Genomic DNA, 16,071 nt, shown 5'->3' with positions numbered 1-16,071 from the left:
GTTGTAACTCTAATTCTTACAAACGTAAAGTTAATTTTAGTCTTACAAAACTTAATTTGTTAATCAGTAAGTTGCTGCAAGTTTTGGAGCCAATAGTAAATGTTGCTATGTCTTCCTGTTGTACTTAAACTTTTAAAAAACATTTCACAGGGAGGAAGAAGGCAGAAGAAAAATTAAAGTTCTGAAAAAGCAGCTGCACAATTTACAAAGAGAAAAGGAGGCTGAACAACAGGTTTTGAGCTTTTCATTATCTGATTTCTTTCATGATCTTTACTACAGCACTCTGGACTCGGGAATCAAAAGTACAATTTCAAAATTTTCTCATGTCACCAAACTAGGGGGGTATAGTTAATACTGAGGAAGACTGCGACAGAATACAAGATATTAATAAACTTGGAAATTGGCAAAATAATTTAAATATAGATAAGTGTGAGGTGGTGCATAAGGAGGGCACATACTCCTTGGATAATAAGAATCAATTTGGGGTAGAGGAGCAAAGGGATCTAGGGCAGTGGTGGCCAAAATATGGCCCACGGGCACTTTCTGGACCGCCAGTTCATTCCATCCGGCCCGCTGGAGCTCGAGCTGCACATTTGTCTGAGCCGAGCAAGGGGGGGTCCCCAAGGTGAGTGACCTGAACAGACTTCGACCCTGAACTGGGGCAATTAAAATTAAAATAAAGCTGCTGGGACTGCTACTATATGTCTAATGCAGATTGGCTTCATTTTTGTGTCTCGGAGCTGGTCTAACATCTGTCTGCAGCTCTCTCCCGCACTGGCTTCGTGAACCACTTTTCTAAAACGCACCAAAACTGTCGCTGCTGCACATGCACACTGGACGCTCCTCCTCGGAGTCATGGCTGCTCATTTCAGCGACTCTTAGTTTTACTAAAGAAAGGGACCGGCCCTGTTTTTCCTCTCCCGGAACTCAACCCACACTCTCCGAGCCCTGAACTCACCCCACACTCTCCGAGCCCTGAACTCACCCCACACTCTCCGAGCCCTGAACTCACCCCACACTCTCCGAGCCCTGAACTCACCCCACACTCTCCGAGCCCTGAACTCTCCCCACACTCTCCGAGCCCTGAACTCGCCCCACACTCTCCGAGCCCTGAACTCGCCCCACACTCTCCGAGCCCTGAACTCGCCCCACACTCTCCGAGCCCTGAACTCGCCCCACACTCTCCGAGCCCTGAACTCGCCCCACACTCTCCGAGCCCTGAACTCGCCCCACACTCTCCGAGCCCTGAACTCGCCCCACACTCTCCGAGCCCTGAACTCACCCCACCCCGAACCCTGACGACTCTCAGTTTTGCCGAAGAAAGAAACCGGTACCCAAAGTACAATGGCAGGGATATTCTCAGCACCGTCTTAGACACGGGAGTGGATCCCGGAGCACAAGGATTGTAGTTCAGGCCCTGCAAAGCCTCAGGCCCCTGTATTCAGCACATTAAAAGGAGAACACCTCTCGCATTGGATGCCCCGCAGACTCGAATCACATAGACTTTCAGTACAACATGTAATTGATTGATCAATCATTTCATTCATTTAATAATGGAAGATTTTACTATTTTACACTACCTTTTGTGAATTTATGATAGTATCTGACTACTATCTGAATTTCTGTTTTATGTTTATGCAATGTTCCTCTAATTTTTTTTAGTCCCTTTAAATTTGCTGCACATGCGCAGTATCTCTTTCAGCGGCAGGAGCTGGTGAGTGGTCTGCGCGGGACCTCGCAATTGGTGTGCGAACACACGGCTTCACACCCTAAGAGGGAGCATTGGTATGGGCCCTCAACAGCTCACCAAAAGTTGTTAAGTGGTCCTCCAGCCCAAATAATTGCCCACCCCTGATCTTGGAGTACAGATACACAAATCGCTAAAAATAGTGACGCAGGTTAATAAGGCCATAAACAAAGCAAAGCACTGGGGTTCATTTCTAGACAGAAAGAATTGAAAAGCAGAGAAGTTATGTTGAACTTGTATAGAACCTTGGTTAGACCACACATAGGGCCCAAGTTTCCACATGATTTGCGCCTGATTTTTAGGAGCAACTGGTGGAGAACGGACTATCTTAGAATTTGCAATTCTCCACATTTTTTTTTCTGCAGTTCTAGTCAGGTAGAACAGTTCTACTTTGGAACAGAATTTTTTCTTCAAAAGGAGGCGTGTCCGGCCACTGACACCTGATTTGAAAGTTTCCACAGTGAAAATGTACTCCAAACTAAAGTAGAATGGAGCAAGTGAAGATTTTTGTAGAACTGAAAAAACCTGTTCTACACATTAAAAAATCAGGCGCAGGTTACAAATCAGGCGTCCAGAACAAGGTGGGGGGGGGGGGAGGGGGGGAAGGGAACTCATTAAATTCTGCAATAAATTCTTATTTATACTTATACAAATAAATCCAACCTGAATAAACATTTATAAGCAAAGAAAAGATTAAATAAACCATCTTCCTACCTGTGTGAAAGTGCTTCAGCCAGGGAGAATGATGCAGCAAGTCTCACAAAACGAGGGAGCCGACCGAACGCGGGCGGGGGAGGAGGGAGCCGACCGAACGCGGGCCGGGGTGGGGGGGGGGGGGGAGAGGAGGGAGCCGACCGAACGCGGGCCGGGGGGGGAGGAGGGAGCCGACCGAACGCGGGCGGGGCGGGTGGGAGGAGGGAGCTGACCGAACGCGGGCAGGGGGAGAGGGAAGGGAAGGGAAGGGAGCCGACAAACGCAGGGGGGGGGGGGGGGGGGAGGGAAGGGAAGGGAAGGGAGCCGACGAACGCGGGGGGGGGGGGGGAGGGAAGGGAAGGGAGCCGACGAACGCGGGGGGGCGGGGGGGGAGAGGGAAGGGAAGGGAGCCGACGTACGCAGGAGGCAGAGAGCCGACCGAACGTGGGCAGGAGCCGACCGAACGCGGGGGAGGGAGCCGACCAAACGCGGGCAAAAGCCTACCGAACGCGGGGGGAGGGAAGGGAGCCGACCGAATGCGGGCGGGAGGGAGGGAGCCTACCGAATGCGGGAGGGAGGGAGCCTACCGAACGCCGGGGGGGGGGGGGGGCGGAGAGAGGGAGGGAGCCGACCGAACGCGGGGAGGGGGGAGGGGGGGAGGGAGGGAGCCGACTGAACGCGAGCGGGAGGGAGGGAGCCAACTGAACGCGGGGGGGGGGGGGGGGGGAGGGAATGGAGCCGTTCGAGATGGCTGGCGGGAAAGAGAGAAAGCTGCAGGAAGCCTCAGAAATTGAGGAGCCATTTCCCGACGGCAAAAGGGGGAGGTCGTCAGGAAACGGCTGCCTCAACTTTGAGGCTTCCTGCAGCCTTCTCACTGCTACAAGAAGCCTCTGTGCTGATGGCAATGTACTTTTATTAAAAAATGTTCAAAAATTAAACAGCTACAAAGAACTACAAAAATGGCCGAGTGCCAATGTTTTTTTCACACTGAGCATGCGCGAACGCTCCAACGCGCACGTGCAGCGTTGCCGGCAGGAAAAAAACTAATTTAAATAGTACCCGCCCCCTCCCACCTGGGCGCCACGCCAAGCAGACAAGGAGCTGCAGAACGCTCCAGAATCGCTCGTTTTTTTTCCGCCGCCGTTTTAGGCGCGAGAAACGGGCGCCCAGCTCGGAGGGGCGCCCGTTTTTTATCATGTGGAAACTTGGGCCCTTAGGACTGTGAACAGTTCTGCTCTCCATATTACAAAAAGAATATAGAGCATAAGAAAGGTGCAAAAACTTTTACATGGAGAATATCAGAACTGAGAAGTTATACCGATCAGGAATGATTTTACACGCTGGGGCTCTTTTCTCTCGAAAAGAGAATATAGGAACATTGAGCCCTCAAGCCTGTTCCACCATTCAATGAGATCATGGCTGATCTGTGACCTAACTCCATATATCCGCCTTTGGCCCATATCCCTTAATACCTTTGGTTAACAAAAAGCTATCAATCGCAGATTTAAAATTAAAAATTGATCTAGCATCAATTGCCATTTGAGAAAGAGTGTTCCAAACTTCTACCACCCTTTGTGTGTAGAAGTGTTTCCTAATTGCACTCCTGAAATATCTGGCTTTAATTTTTAGACTATGTCCCCTGGTCCTAGAATCCCCAACCAGCAGAAATCATTTCTATCGGTTCCCCTTAATATCTTGAAAACTTTGATCAGATCAGCCCTTAACCGTCAAAATTCTAGGGAATCCAACCCTAATTTGTATAATCTCTCCTCGTAACTTAACCCATGAAGTTCAGGTATCATTCTGGTAAACCTACGCGGCACTCCCTCCAAGGCCAGTATATCCTTCCTAAAGTGTGGTACCCAGAACTGCTCACAGTACTCCAGGTGTGGTCTAACCAGGGCTTTGTATAGCTGCAGCATAACTTTTACACCCTTTAATTCTAGTCCTCTAGATATAAAGGCCAGACTTCCATACTTCCATTAATCTTTTTGACTATTTTCTGTACTTGTTCATGACATTTTAATGATCTATGTACCTGGACCCCAAATCTCTTTGGACCTCCACTGTTTTTAGCTTTTCACATTCAGAAAGTACCCTGTTCTATCCTTTTTAGGTCCAAAGTGGATGAGCTCACATTTGCCGACATTGAAATCCATTTGCCATAATTTTGCCCATTCACTTGACCTGTCTATATCTCTTTGTAATGTTATGCTTTCATCCACACTGCCTACAATGTCGCCTATCTTTGTGTCATCGGCAAATTTGGATATGTGACTTTCTATGCCATCATCTAAGTCATTAATAAATACGCTGAATAGTTGAGGCCCCAACACAGATCCCTGTGGGACACCACTAGTCACATCCTGCCATTTTGAGTACCTACCCATTATCCCTACTCTCTGTCTCCTGCCGCTCAGCCAATTTCCTAATCTGGTCAATAATTTGCCCTCAATTCCGTGGGCTTCTACCTTAGTTAACAGTCTCTTATGTGGGACTTTATCAAATGCCTTCTGGGTACATATAAATAACATCCATAGACATTCCCCTGTCCACTATTTTAGTCACCACTTCAAAAAATGTAATCAGGTTTGTCAGGTATGACCTTCCTTTTACAAATCCATGCCGGCTCTCTCTGATCAACTGAAAATTTGAGGTGTTCAGTCACCCTATCTTTAATTACAGACTTTAGCAATTTTCCGACAACAGACATTAGGCTAGCTGGTCTATAATTCCCTGGTTTCTCTCGCCATTCTTAAATAGCAGAGTGACATGTGGCATTTTCTAATCGAAAGGAACGGTTCCTTAATCTAGAGAACTTTGGAAGATTATAATTAGGGCTTCTGCAATCTGCTCACCTACTTTCTTTAAAACTCTGGGATGGAAAGCATCTGGTCCTGGAGATTTGTCACTCTTTAGTGGCATGATTTTCTTCATTACTGTTACTTTACATAGGTTAATTTTATTGAGTCCCTGTCGCTGATTCAATATTAGTTTCCTTGGGATTTCTGGCATGCTCTTCTTCTACTGTAAATACTGACGCAAAGTAATTATTCAACATGTCCGCCAATTCCTTATCAATGACAATATCACCGCTTTCAGTTTTTAAGGGGCCAACATTGCTCCTGATTATCCTTATTCTTTTGTATTGATTTTGATATCCCTTACAAGTTTCTTTTCATACTCCTTTTTGTAGCTCTTGCTATCTGTTTTGTGACCCTTTGCTGTTTTTTGTATCTTTCCCAAGATCTGTGCTGTTTTTTATTGCATTTGTGTGCTTTTTCTTTTAGTTTTATGCTGTCTCTTACCTCTTGACGTCATTCATGGCTGTTTTTTTTTGGCAGGTAGAGCTCTTTCCCCACAGGGTATAAACTGGTTCTATATCACAGGAGGCCTATACACAACTAGCACTACTGTCTTAAATCCTTTCCCATTTCTTAATACTACCCATAAAGTCTCCACCGCCTGCTTACTTCACTTTATATCCTCTCTTATCATTGAAGTGATGACATCCTTAATCACTCCTCCCCTTCTGCCATTTTCCCTATCTTTCCTGTAGACCTTATAACCTGGTATTTTTAGGTCCCAGTCCTGACCATCTTGCAACCATATCTCAGTAATGGCTACCATGTCATACCCTCCAATTTGAATTTGCGCCTGCAGTTCATTCAATTTATTCCTTATACTCTCTGCATTTGGTTAAAGATCGCTCATTTGGGCCACACGCCCTAGCCTGTCTTTCAGCTCTAATGTTTTACTCACATGTTTCTTATTTCCTTCTCCTGGTTTAATCACTTTACATCTTTTAGTTTCCCCTTTACCTGTAGTGCCTAAAGCACAATTTCTGACTGTTACTGTATTCTCTTCCCTTTCATTTGTTTTTGAACTACTATTTGTGCTACAACTTCCACCTGAGCCCTCTCCCCTCATCCACCCCCCCCCCCCCATTTACTAGTTTAAAGTCTTTGTGACCGCCCTATTTATCCTTTCCGCTAGAATGGTTCAGGTAGAGCCCGTTCCGACGTTACAGTTCCTTCCTGTTCCAATACTCGCGAAGTGTCCCATAAAATGGAACCCTTCTTTCCTACACCACTCCTTTAGCCACATGGTCACTTCCCTAATCAGCTTATCCCTATGCCAATTTGCACGTGACTCAGGTAATAATCCAGAGATTATAGCCCTTGTAGTACTCCTCAAACAGGACTTTTTGTCTACTTTTCCCTATGTTATGATCCCAAAATAGACCACAACATCTGGATCCTTCCCCTCCCTCTCCAATATCCTTTCAAGACGGTTTGAGATGTCCCTCACCCTGGCACCAGGTAGGCAACCTACCATGTGGGACTCTCGATCTTGCTTACAAAGGATGCTATTTCTCCCCCTAATTATAGAATTCCCTACAACTACCACATTACGCTTCCTCTCCTCCTCCCCGCTTAGCACAGCTTCCTTGCTCCAAAATGCCATGGCCCGCATTCTGGCTGTCCTTCTGACAGTCTTTATCCTTATCCTCACCGGTAGCAAGTACATTTTTCCTGTTGGATAGGATCAGTTTCTGTGGATCCTCGTTCCCTTTCTTAGCTGGGTTCCCCTTACTCTGCACACTATCGGTCACACCAACCCCGTTCTGAACCTGCACCTCTCTACGAGATGTGACTGAAGTCTGGAGCAAATTGTCCAGATACTCCACTCACTCCCTTATGTGTCGGAGTGTCTCCAATTTGCACACCAGCTCAATGACTCTGAGCTGGAGAGATTCGAGACGGAGACATCTACTGAAGATGTGTTCGCTTGGGACAGTCTCGCTGTCCACAAACTCCCACATACTTCAGTCCAGACACACAACCTGCTCTGACATATCTTAGTCTAACCTTGTTTTATTTATTTAATTAGGTAAAGTCTTTTCAAATGATTATTTATAGTTATATTAATTAGTTTATCTAGTTAAGTTATTACGGCTGAGGGGTGACCGGATAGAGGTCTTTAAGATTATGAAAGGGTTTGATAGAGTAGACGTACTCGTGGTGGTGGTGGGGCGGACACCAAAAGTAGGGGCATAAAAAGAAGATTGTCACTAATAAATCCAATCGAGTACTCAGGAGAGTGGTGAGAATGTGGAACTCGCCATCACAAGGAGTAGTTGAGGTGCATAGTATAGATGCATTTAAAGGGAAGCTAGATAAATATATGAGGGAGAAAGGGGTAGAAGGTTATATGGATAGGGTTAGGGTTAGATGAAGAGGGTTAGGAAGGAGGCTACTGTGGAGGATAAACACCGGCATGGACCAGTTGGGCCGAATGGCCTGTTTCTGTGCTGTACGTTATATGTAATCCATGAGTCTCTGTTACTAAAGCAGATTTACAATATTTTTGCAAATTAAAAGATTAGATATTTTTCCAAATAAATTAAGGCAATGTGGAATTTACTCTCTGTAGCACTTTAGCTTATATTCAGTGGGTTCTTTTTAGTTGTTTCAATAATTTCTTGTTTTAAATAGCCCCGGTCAGATCTCTGTGTAAAGTTATTAATAATAATAACTTTTATTTATATAGTGCATTTAACATAATAAAATATCCCAAAGCGCTTCACAGCATGTTACAAGACCAAACAGACACATTTGACACTGAACCACCAAAAAAGAAGTTAAGGCAGATGACCAAAAGCTTGGTTAAAGAGGTAGGTTTTAAGGAGCATCTTAAAGGAGGAAAGAGAGGTAGCGAGGCAGAGAGGTTTAGGGAGGGAGTTCTAGAGCTTAGGGCCCAAACAGCTGAAGGCACGGCCACCGATGGTTGAGCAGTTATAATGAGGGGTGTTCAAGAGGGAAGAATTTGAGGAGTGCAGACATCTTGTGGGGTTGAAAAAGATTACAGAGATAGGGAGGGGCGAGGCCATGGAGTGATTTGTAAACCAGGATGAGAATTTTGAAGTTGAGGCATTGTTTAACCAGGAGCCAGTGTAGGTCAGAAAGCTCAGGGGTGATGGGTGATTGTGACTTGGTGCGAGTTAGGACACGGGCTGCTGAATTTTGGATGACCTCAAGTTTACGTAGTGTAGAATGTAGGAGGCCAGCCAGGAATGAGTTGGAGTAGTCAAGTCTAGAGGTAACACAGGCATGAATGAGGGTTTCAGCAGAAGAGCTGAGGCAGGGGCGGAGGCGGACAGTGTTACAGAGGTGGAAAAAGGCTGTTTTAGTTATGCTGCAGATATGTGGCTGGAAATGCATTTCAGGATCAAATATGACACCTAGGTTGCGAACAATCTTGTTCACCCTCAGATTGATGCTGGGTAGATGGATGGAGTCAGTGGTTATGGAACACAGTTTGTGGCGGGGAACAAAGATAATGGGTTCGGTCTTCCCAATATTTAATTGGAGAAAATTTCTGCTCATCCATGAAGGCACGGCCACCGATGGTTGAGCAGTTATAATGAGGGATGTTCAAGAGGGAAGAATTAATGGATGTCGGACAAGCAATCTGACAATTTAGATACTAAGCAGGGGTCAAGAGAAGTGGTGGAGAAGTCGCTGGAGAAATACCACCAACCATGTATCCGCAAGATCCTACAAATCCCCTGGGAGATCAGGCACACCAACATTAGTGGCCTCGACCAGGCCAACATCCCCAGCATTGAAGCACTGACCACATTTGATCAACTCCGCTGGGCAGGCCACATTGTCCGCATGCCAGACACGCATACCTGAGGAAAGAGAACCGTTAACAATGTCGGCTAACATGGGAACCAGAAAAGGAAGTTGGGTGGTCAGCAGTTTAGTGGAAATAGGGTCAAGGGAGCAGGAAGTGGGTTTCCTGGACAAGATGAGCTTAGAGAGATCAAGAGGGGTGATCAGAGAAAGATGTGAGTTTAGAGCTAGGACAGGTGGGAGCCTGCTAAAGAAAGTTAAAGAAGTTAAAGAAACATTCTTTAACTAATCTGTTTTTATAAACCAATGGTAGGTAAAGAATTGTGATTTAACTTTTCAGAGGGAAATATACTCAACATACACTTCAAGCTGCTTATAAAAGCTGGTGTTTTGGAACACTGTAATTTCCACTAATGAGTAGGAGGTTAAGCATCATAAATTGCAATGTTCTGTTTAGACAGTAGGATTCTCCACCTTTAAAAAAAAACCTTATTCGGGGAATGGGCAACAATGGCAGAACATTACAACCATCTGCTTTCACCTCAACAACTTGGACAGTCCAGTTGAGAAGAGGGGTGAAGATCACTGCATTAATGATGAGATAGGAAGACACAGCTTTGTGCACTGCAATTCCAATTTGAACACAGTTCAGATGGAGTGGATGAAAATTCAGGTAACTTCAACCCAGTTCTGAGAACACAACGCACCATCATCTTGGGCACAAATTAGTTTAAAAAACAGAAATACAATCATATCTACTCAGGTTACTGATCGTATACAGAAGTACCTGCAGAGGTGTAAAGTAATTGCAATCACTGACCCCTGTCTATGTTTTTTCTCTGACCAGCATAAAAATGAGATGATCGCCCACCTAAAAGACCAGATGCAAGAGATGAAGGCAAAAACTGCCATGGAAGGGAAGTACATGAAGAAAAATGCAGAACTGCAGGTCTTCCAGACACACAAGAAATGTGCTAATGAGGAGAATAAGCTACTGGAAAGGGTTCAGGTCAGAAAAAGGAATGGAACTCAAACTTAACTGTACTGAAGTTTTGTGGCTATAACGATTAAAGCAGTGAAACAACAATCCAGATTTTGATCAATCTATGACATTGCTGATGCTGATCTTTTTCGGTATCTGCTAGATCTAATGCTCATGATACTGGCACCAATACAGGTCTTTGCTCCCTACTAGATAGTGATCCGGAGCAGGGACCCTGGCTGACCTTTCGTCTCCCTGGCAAGGGGACACAGAGGCCAACTGTAGTGTCTCGACCTGGCTGAAATCAACCAATTCAAGACAGAGCAGGGATTACACCTGTGACATTCCTGCTCTGTATGTCTCAGTACTACACCTAATTTACCCAATGAGTTATCAAAGTAGCTCTCTGTAATTCAAAGGCCAGGTGCATTTAAAAAAAAAAATGACATTTTCAATTACAGTAACTTCTGCATAAAGGGGCTCATACTGTAATTAACTTTTTACATAACCAGTTTCAGGTGACAACTTCGCCAGTTACCGTCTTTAGCATCGTGAATAAAAAGAGGTTGGTTTTGCTTTTAATCTTGCCAGTTAGCTGTCTATCCTTATGCCAAATTAAGTCAAAGCATTCTCCATAACCTCATTCCACTATATAGTGGTGGCCAAGTGGGGAAATCTTTCCTAAATGCTTAAGGACAAAAAAGATACAGAAGTCCAGGAGTGGGGAATGAACGGACTGACACTTATTAAAATGGCGAGGTAGTAGGTATGAACATTGTACAAATGTCCCATGTTTCTTGGCCATCTCAGTAAGCACACAGAGTTCACGTGAACATAATGTGGGCATCATTAACGCTGGTTTGGAACTGAGATAAAGACGGTTATATTAAAAAAGCATTTAACCTCTAATAGTTCAAATGTGGAGTGTTTTTAATATAGTAAAATATTGATGGCATATTTCCAAGCTAACATTTTATAATCTCTTGCATTCCATTAAATTTGCTTTTCTTTAACCAGCTCTTGAAAAGTAAAATTGAGCAGGAGCAGCAGATACACAGTGAGATTGAAAGGTTCCTGAAGCAAAATCAGGCAGTAAGTATCCAAGTCCCTCAAATTAAATGCAAAGAACTCTAGTTCTCTAGATTAAAAAAGTGTCCATGCTCGAATTACAGGAGCAATTTTGAATTTGAGGTATTGCTACCTTGTAAAATTCACAAGTCTCATAACAAGGACTAATACATTTTTTCTTGTGTGTCAGAACGAGGATCAGCCCTAGCCCATGGTACGGAAATTTATTTGGCTAAAAGTTTAGTAAACATTTGATAGGGTTTCACTGAAGCTTATCCAGACAAAGGTATTGTTGTGTATGGAGAAAGAGTCAGACTGAACACTGTGAGCTCAAAGTAAACCTTAGTCTTTTATTGCAGGTCTCCAGAGTGCCTCTCCAACCTGTGAAGTCTCATTAAATACCTGTGCTCCCAAGGCATTATGGGACTCCCAGGGATGAGCCCTCTGGTGGCTGTACGGAGTAAATACAAGTTTATATATATAACAACCGTCCCCCCCCCCCCCACCAAAGTCAGTAGTGTAACTATTTACAATGTGAGTCAATCTGGGGCCCTTCTTGCTCTGGTTGATCGTCTCGGTGTGAACGCTGGTATTGTTGAATCGTTTGTTGGGCCCTCGCAGGGCTGCTGTACAGCTGACGGGGCAGATTTTGATCCCGTTACGAGTCATGAATTCTTTGAACTCAGCACTGGTAAAACATAGCCCGTTGTCGGTCACCAGGACATTGGGTAAGCCGTGAGTGGCAAACATGGCCCGCAGGCTGTCAGTAGTGGCTAGCCGATATTATCTCACATTCAATCCACTTGGAGTACGCGTCTACAACCACCAGGAACATTTTACCCAAGAACGGGCCTGCATAGTCGACGTGTACCCTAGACCACAGTTTGGAGGGCCAAGACCATAAACTTAGCGGCGCCTCCCTGGGTACATTGCTTAACTGCAAGCATGAGTTACATCTGTGAACACAGGACTCTAGGTCCGCATCGATACTGAGCCACCACACGTGGGATCTAGCTATCGCTTTCATTATTACAATGCCTGGGTGGGTACTGTGGAGGTCATTGATGAAGGTATCTCTGCCCTTCTTGGGGACCACTACTCGATTGCCCCACAGAAGGCAGTCTGCCTGTACAGACGTTTCATCTTTGCGCCGCTGGAACGGCTTTATCTCTTCCTACATTTCCACTAGGACACTGGACCAGCTCCTGTGAAGCACACAGCTTTTGACTAGAGATAATAAGGGATCCTGGCTTGTCCAGGTTTTGATCTGCAGGGCAGTGACGGGTGATTGCTTCCATAATCATGGCTAAATCTGTGGGCTGTGCCATTTCCACCCCCGTGATGGGCAATGGCAGCCTACTGAGAGTATCGCCGCAGTTTTCTGTGCCTGGCCTGTGGCGGATGCCGTAGTTGTATGCGGACAATGTGAGCGCCCATCTCTGGATGTGGGCCGATGCGTTGGTATTTATCCCTTTACTCTCAGAAAACAGGGATATAAGTGGCTTATGGTCAGTTTCCAATTCAAATTTTAGCCCAAATAGATATTGATGCATTTTCTTTACCCTATAGACACACGCTAACGCTTCTTTCTCAATCATGCTCTCAGCTCTCTCAGCCTTAACAGACTCCTGGATGCATAAGCAACCGGTTGCAGTTTCCTGAAATCATTAGCTTGTTGCAATACACACCCAACGCCATATGATTGACCCATCACATGCTAGTGCCAAACGCTTACATGGATCATACAACACAAGCAATTTGTTTGAGCATAACAATTTTCTCGCTTTTACAAAGGCATTTTCTTGGCTTTTGCCCCAAACCCATTCGCCCCCTTTTCATAGTAAGACATGCAGTGGTTCTAACAGTGTGCTGAGACCCGGTAAGAAGTTACCAAAGTAGTTCAAGAGTCCCAGAAACAGCCGCAGTTCCGTCACGTTCTGTGGCCTCGGTGCGTTCTCAATTGCCTCCGTCTTCACGTTGGTGGGTCTGATGCCGTCCGCCTCAATCCTCCTTCCCAAGAACTCCACTTCAGGAAAACGCACTTCGAGCATTTTAACCTGAGCCCCACGCAGTTGAGTTGAACATAAGAACATAAGAATTAGGAACAGGAGTGGGCCATCTAGTCCCTCGAGCCTGCTCCGCCATTCAACAAGATCATGGCTAATCTGGCCGTGGACTCAGCTCCCCATAACCCTTAATTCCCTTATTGGTTAAAAATCTATCTATCTGTGACTTGAATACATTCAATGAGCTAGCCTCAACTGCTTCCTTGGGCAGAGAATTCCACAGATTAACAACCCTCTGGGAGAAGAAATTCCTTCTCAACTCGGTTTTAAATTGGCTCCCCTGTATTTTGAGGCTGTGCCCCCTCGTTCTAGTCTCCCCGACCAGTGGAAACAACCTCTCTGCTTCTATCTTGTCTATCCTTTTCATTATTTTAAATGCTTCTATAAGATCACCCCTCATCCTTCTGAACTCCAACGAGTAAAGACCCAGTCTACTCAATCTATCATCATAAGGTAACCCCCTCATCTCCGGAATCAGCCTAGTGAATCGTCTCTGTACCCCTCCAAAGCTAGTATATCCTTCCTTAAGTAAGGTGACCAAAACTGCACGCAGTACTCCAGGTGCGGCCTCACCAATACCCTATACAGTTGCTTTTGTACTCCATCCCTCACCCTCTCCCTAAGAACCTCCTCCAGGTTCTGCAGATGCTCGACTGTGTTCCGACCTGTGACCAAGATGTCGTCCTGGAAGACCACAGTGTGCGGAACCGACTTCTGTAAACTTTCCATGTTTCTCTGGAATGTCGCCGCCGCTGATCGGATTCCAACCGGGCATGTGTTATAAACAAAAAGACCTTTGTGCGAGTTGATGCAGATGAGGGCCTTCGATGATTCCTCCAGTTCCTGCGTCATGTAGGCTGAAGTCAGATCCAGCTTCGTGAACGTCTTTCCTCCCGCCAGCATTGCAAAGAGGTCGTTGGCCTTTGGTAGTGAGTATTGGTCCTGCAGGGAGAAACGATTGATAGTTATTTTGTAATCGCCACAGATTCTGACGGTGCCGTCTCCCTTGAGGACTGGGACGATAGGACTGACTGGCCCACTCATTGAAGTTGTTCGGTGAAATGATGCCCTCTCTTTGCAGCCGGTCTAGCTCGATCTCTACCCTTTCTCTAATCATGTACGGTACTACTCTTGCCTTGTGATGGATGGGTCGTGCCCCCGGAATTAGGTGGATCTGCACTTTTGCTCCTTGGAATTTCGCAATGCCTGGTTTGAACAGCGAAGGAAATTTGTTTAAGACCTGGACACACGAAGTGTCGTCAGCGGGCGATAGCGCTCAGACGTTGTCCCAGTTCCAGCGTATCTTTCCCAGCCAGCTCCTGCCAAGCAGCGTGGGACCATCCAGAGTGGTAGCTTGTACACCGCTCCATCAGAGGAGACCTTTACGGTAGCACTGCCGATTACAGGAATCAGTTCTTTTGTGTAAGTTCTTAGTTTCATGCGAATTGGAGTTAAGACTGGCCTTGAGGCCTTGTTGCACCACAACCTTTCGAAAATCGTTTTGCCCATGATGGACTGGCTCGCGCCCGTGTCCAGCTCCATTGACACCGGGAATCCATTTAGTTCAACATTCAGCATTATCGGGGGACAATTCGTGATGAATGTGTGCACCCCATGTATCTCTGCCTCCTCGATCTGAGGCTCTGGTTTGTTGTGATCCTCCGTGGATCTGTCCTCCTCTGCAACATGGTGGTTTGCAGGTTCAACAGGCTTTGCAGCTCGCCTGCACTCGTTGGAGGTGTCCCATTGTTCCACAGCCCTTGCAAACGTAGTCTTTGAATCGGCATGAATGGAAATGATGATCACCCCCGCAGCGCTAACGAGGTGTTAATGGCCTTGCATTCACACCCTTGATTGTGGACTCAGACATCTGCGGATGTGCAGCTGCAGGCATGTGTGACCTGCCCTATAGGTTACGATTCGAAAACAACATCACATTGTTCACAGTACTTGTAGCAACACTTGTGTGCTGAGAGATTTGCTTTGTATTGTCACTGGGGGCAATGAACACCTGGGCTATCGCTATGTCCTTACTCAAGGTTGGAGTCTCTACAATCAAAAGTTTGCGAAGTATGGTTTCGTGGCCAATGCCAAGTACAAAAATGTCTGAGCATGTGCTCCAAATGTCCTTCAAATTCGCATTTTGCTGTGAATATTTTCCTTATTAAAGTGGTTTTCATTTTGATTTAAAAAAAATTTAAGCACATATCATTCACAAAATCCAATGTGGTTCTGCAATTGTACTATGTAAACAGGTAACTAAAACTAGAAGAGGAAACAAGAATTGAAGTTAACGCTGGAGCACCCTATTGGCTCAGCTGGTTAAGGCAATGAGTAACTGAGTTATGCAGACCAGGAAGGTCCCAGGTTCAATCTGTATGGTATTCGTTGATCTCAGAAAGATGGTGGCAGAGGCACGACAATTGGCCTTTGGCTTAAGGAGGGGTAAATTGGTCTACATTTCCATTTCTGGCTGTCATTCACTGATCCCTATTAGAAACAGATGTGAATAGACATAATTGGGTTCAGCTATGATGCCTCCCAAAGTCTACAAACACTCAAGTCTAGATTTTCCAATTGGTGTCATTTAATGTCAGTGGTAACCCCATTTACTGCCAGTATTAAAATAACACTCATTAGAAAAGCGTAGCCCCTTGGACAAAGTAATGCAGGTTGACTAGAAATTTTAAAATTTACTCCTGCAAGAGGGAAAATATTCAGGAGAGGAAGGGAAGAAAAAAATATTTTGCTGATTGCACTTTGTTCAGCTTTAAATATAACTTCATTGTTAAATAGGATAAATTGGGGGCTGAAAATAAAATCAACTACAAAAAGGTAAAAAAATGTCCATTAAACTGTAAAGTTGAAAGTTAA

At 45.3% G+C, this 16,071-nt stretch overlaps 1 protein-coding gene across 1 annotated transcript in view; it reads left to right on the top strand.

Moving 5' to 3' along the window:
• iqcg (IQ motif containing G) overlaps positions 1-16,071 on the top strand; it is a 58,071-nt gene that overhangs the window by 36,046 nt on the left and 5,954 nt on the right. Inside the window, exons 6-8 of the mRNA XM_070883398.1 lie at positions 151-232; positions 9,929-10,090; positions 11,081-11,155. Coding sequence (XP_070739499.1) covers positions 151-232; positions 9,929-10,090; positions 11,081-11,155 — 319 coding nt within the window. The remainder of the gene's footprint in view (positions 1-150; positions 233-9,928; positions 10,091-11,080; positions 11,156-16,071) is intronic.

Source organism: Pristiophorus japonicus, chromosome 6 (assembly GCF_044704955.1).
Source record: "Pristiophorus japonicus isolate sPriJap1 chromosome 6, sPriJap1.hap1, whole genome shotgun sequence".
In the NCBI taxonomy this organism is placed as follows: Eukaryota; Metazoa; Chordata; class Chondrichthyes; family Pristiophoridae; genus Pristiophorus; species Pristiophorus japonicus.
The sequence above is the reverse complement of the archived record's forward strand: the minus strand, read 5'-3'. Positions and strand labels throughout refer to the sequence as shown.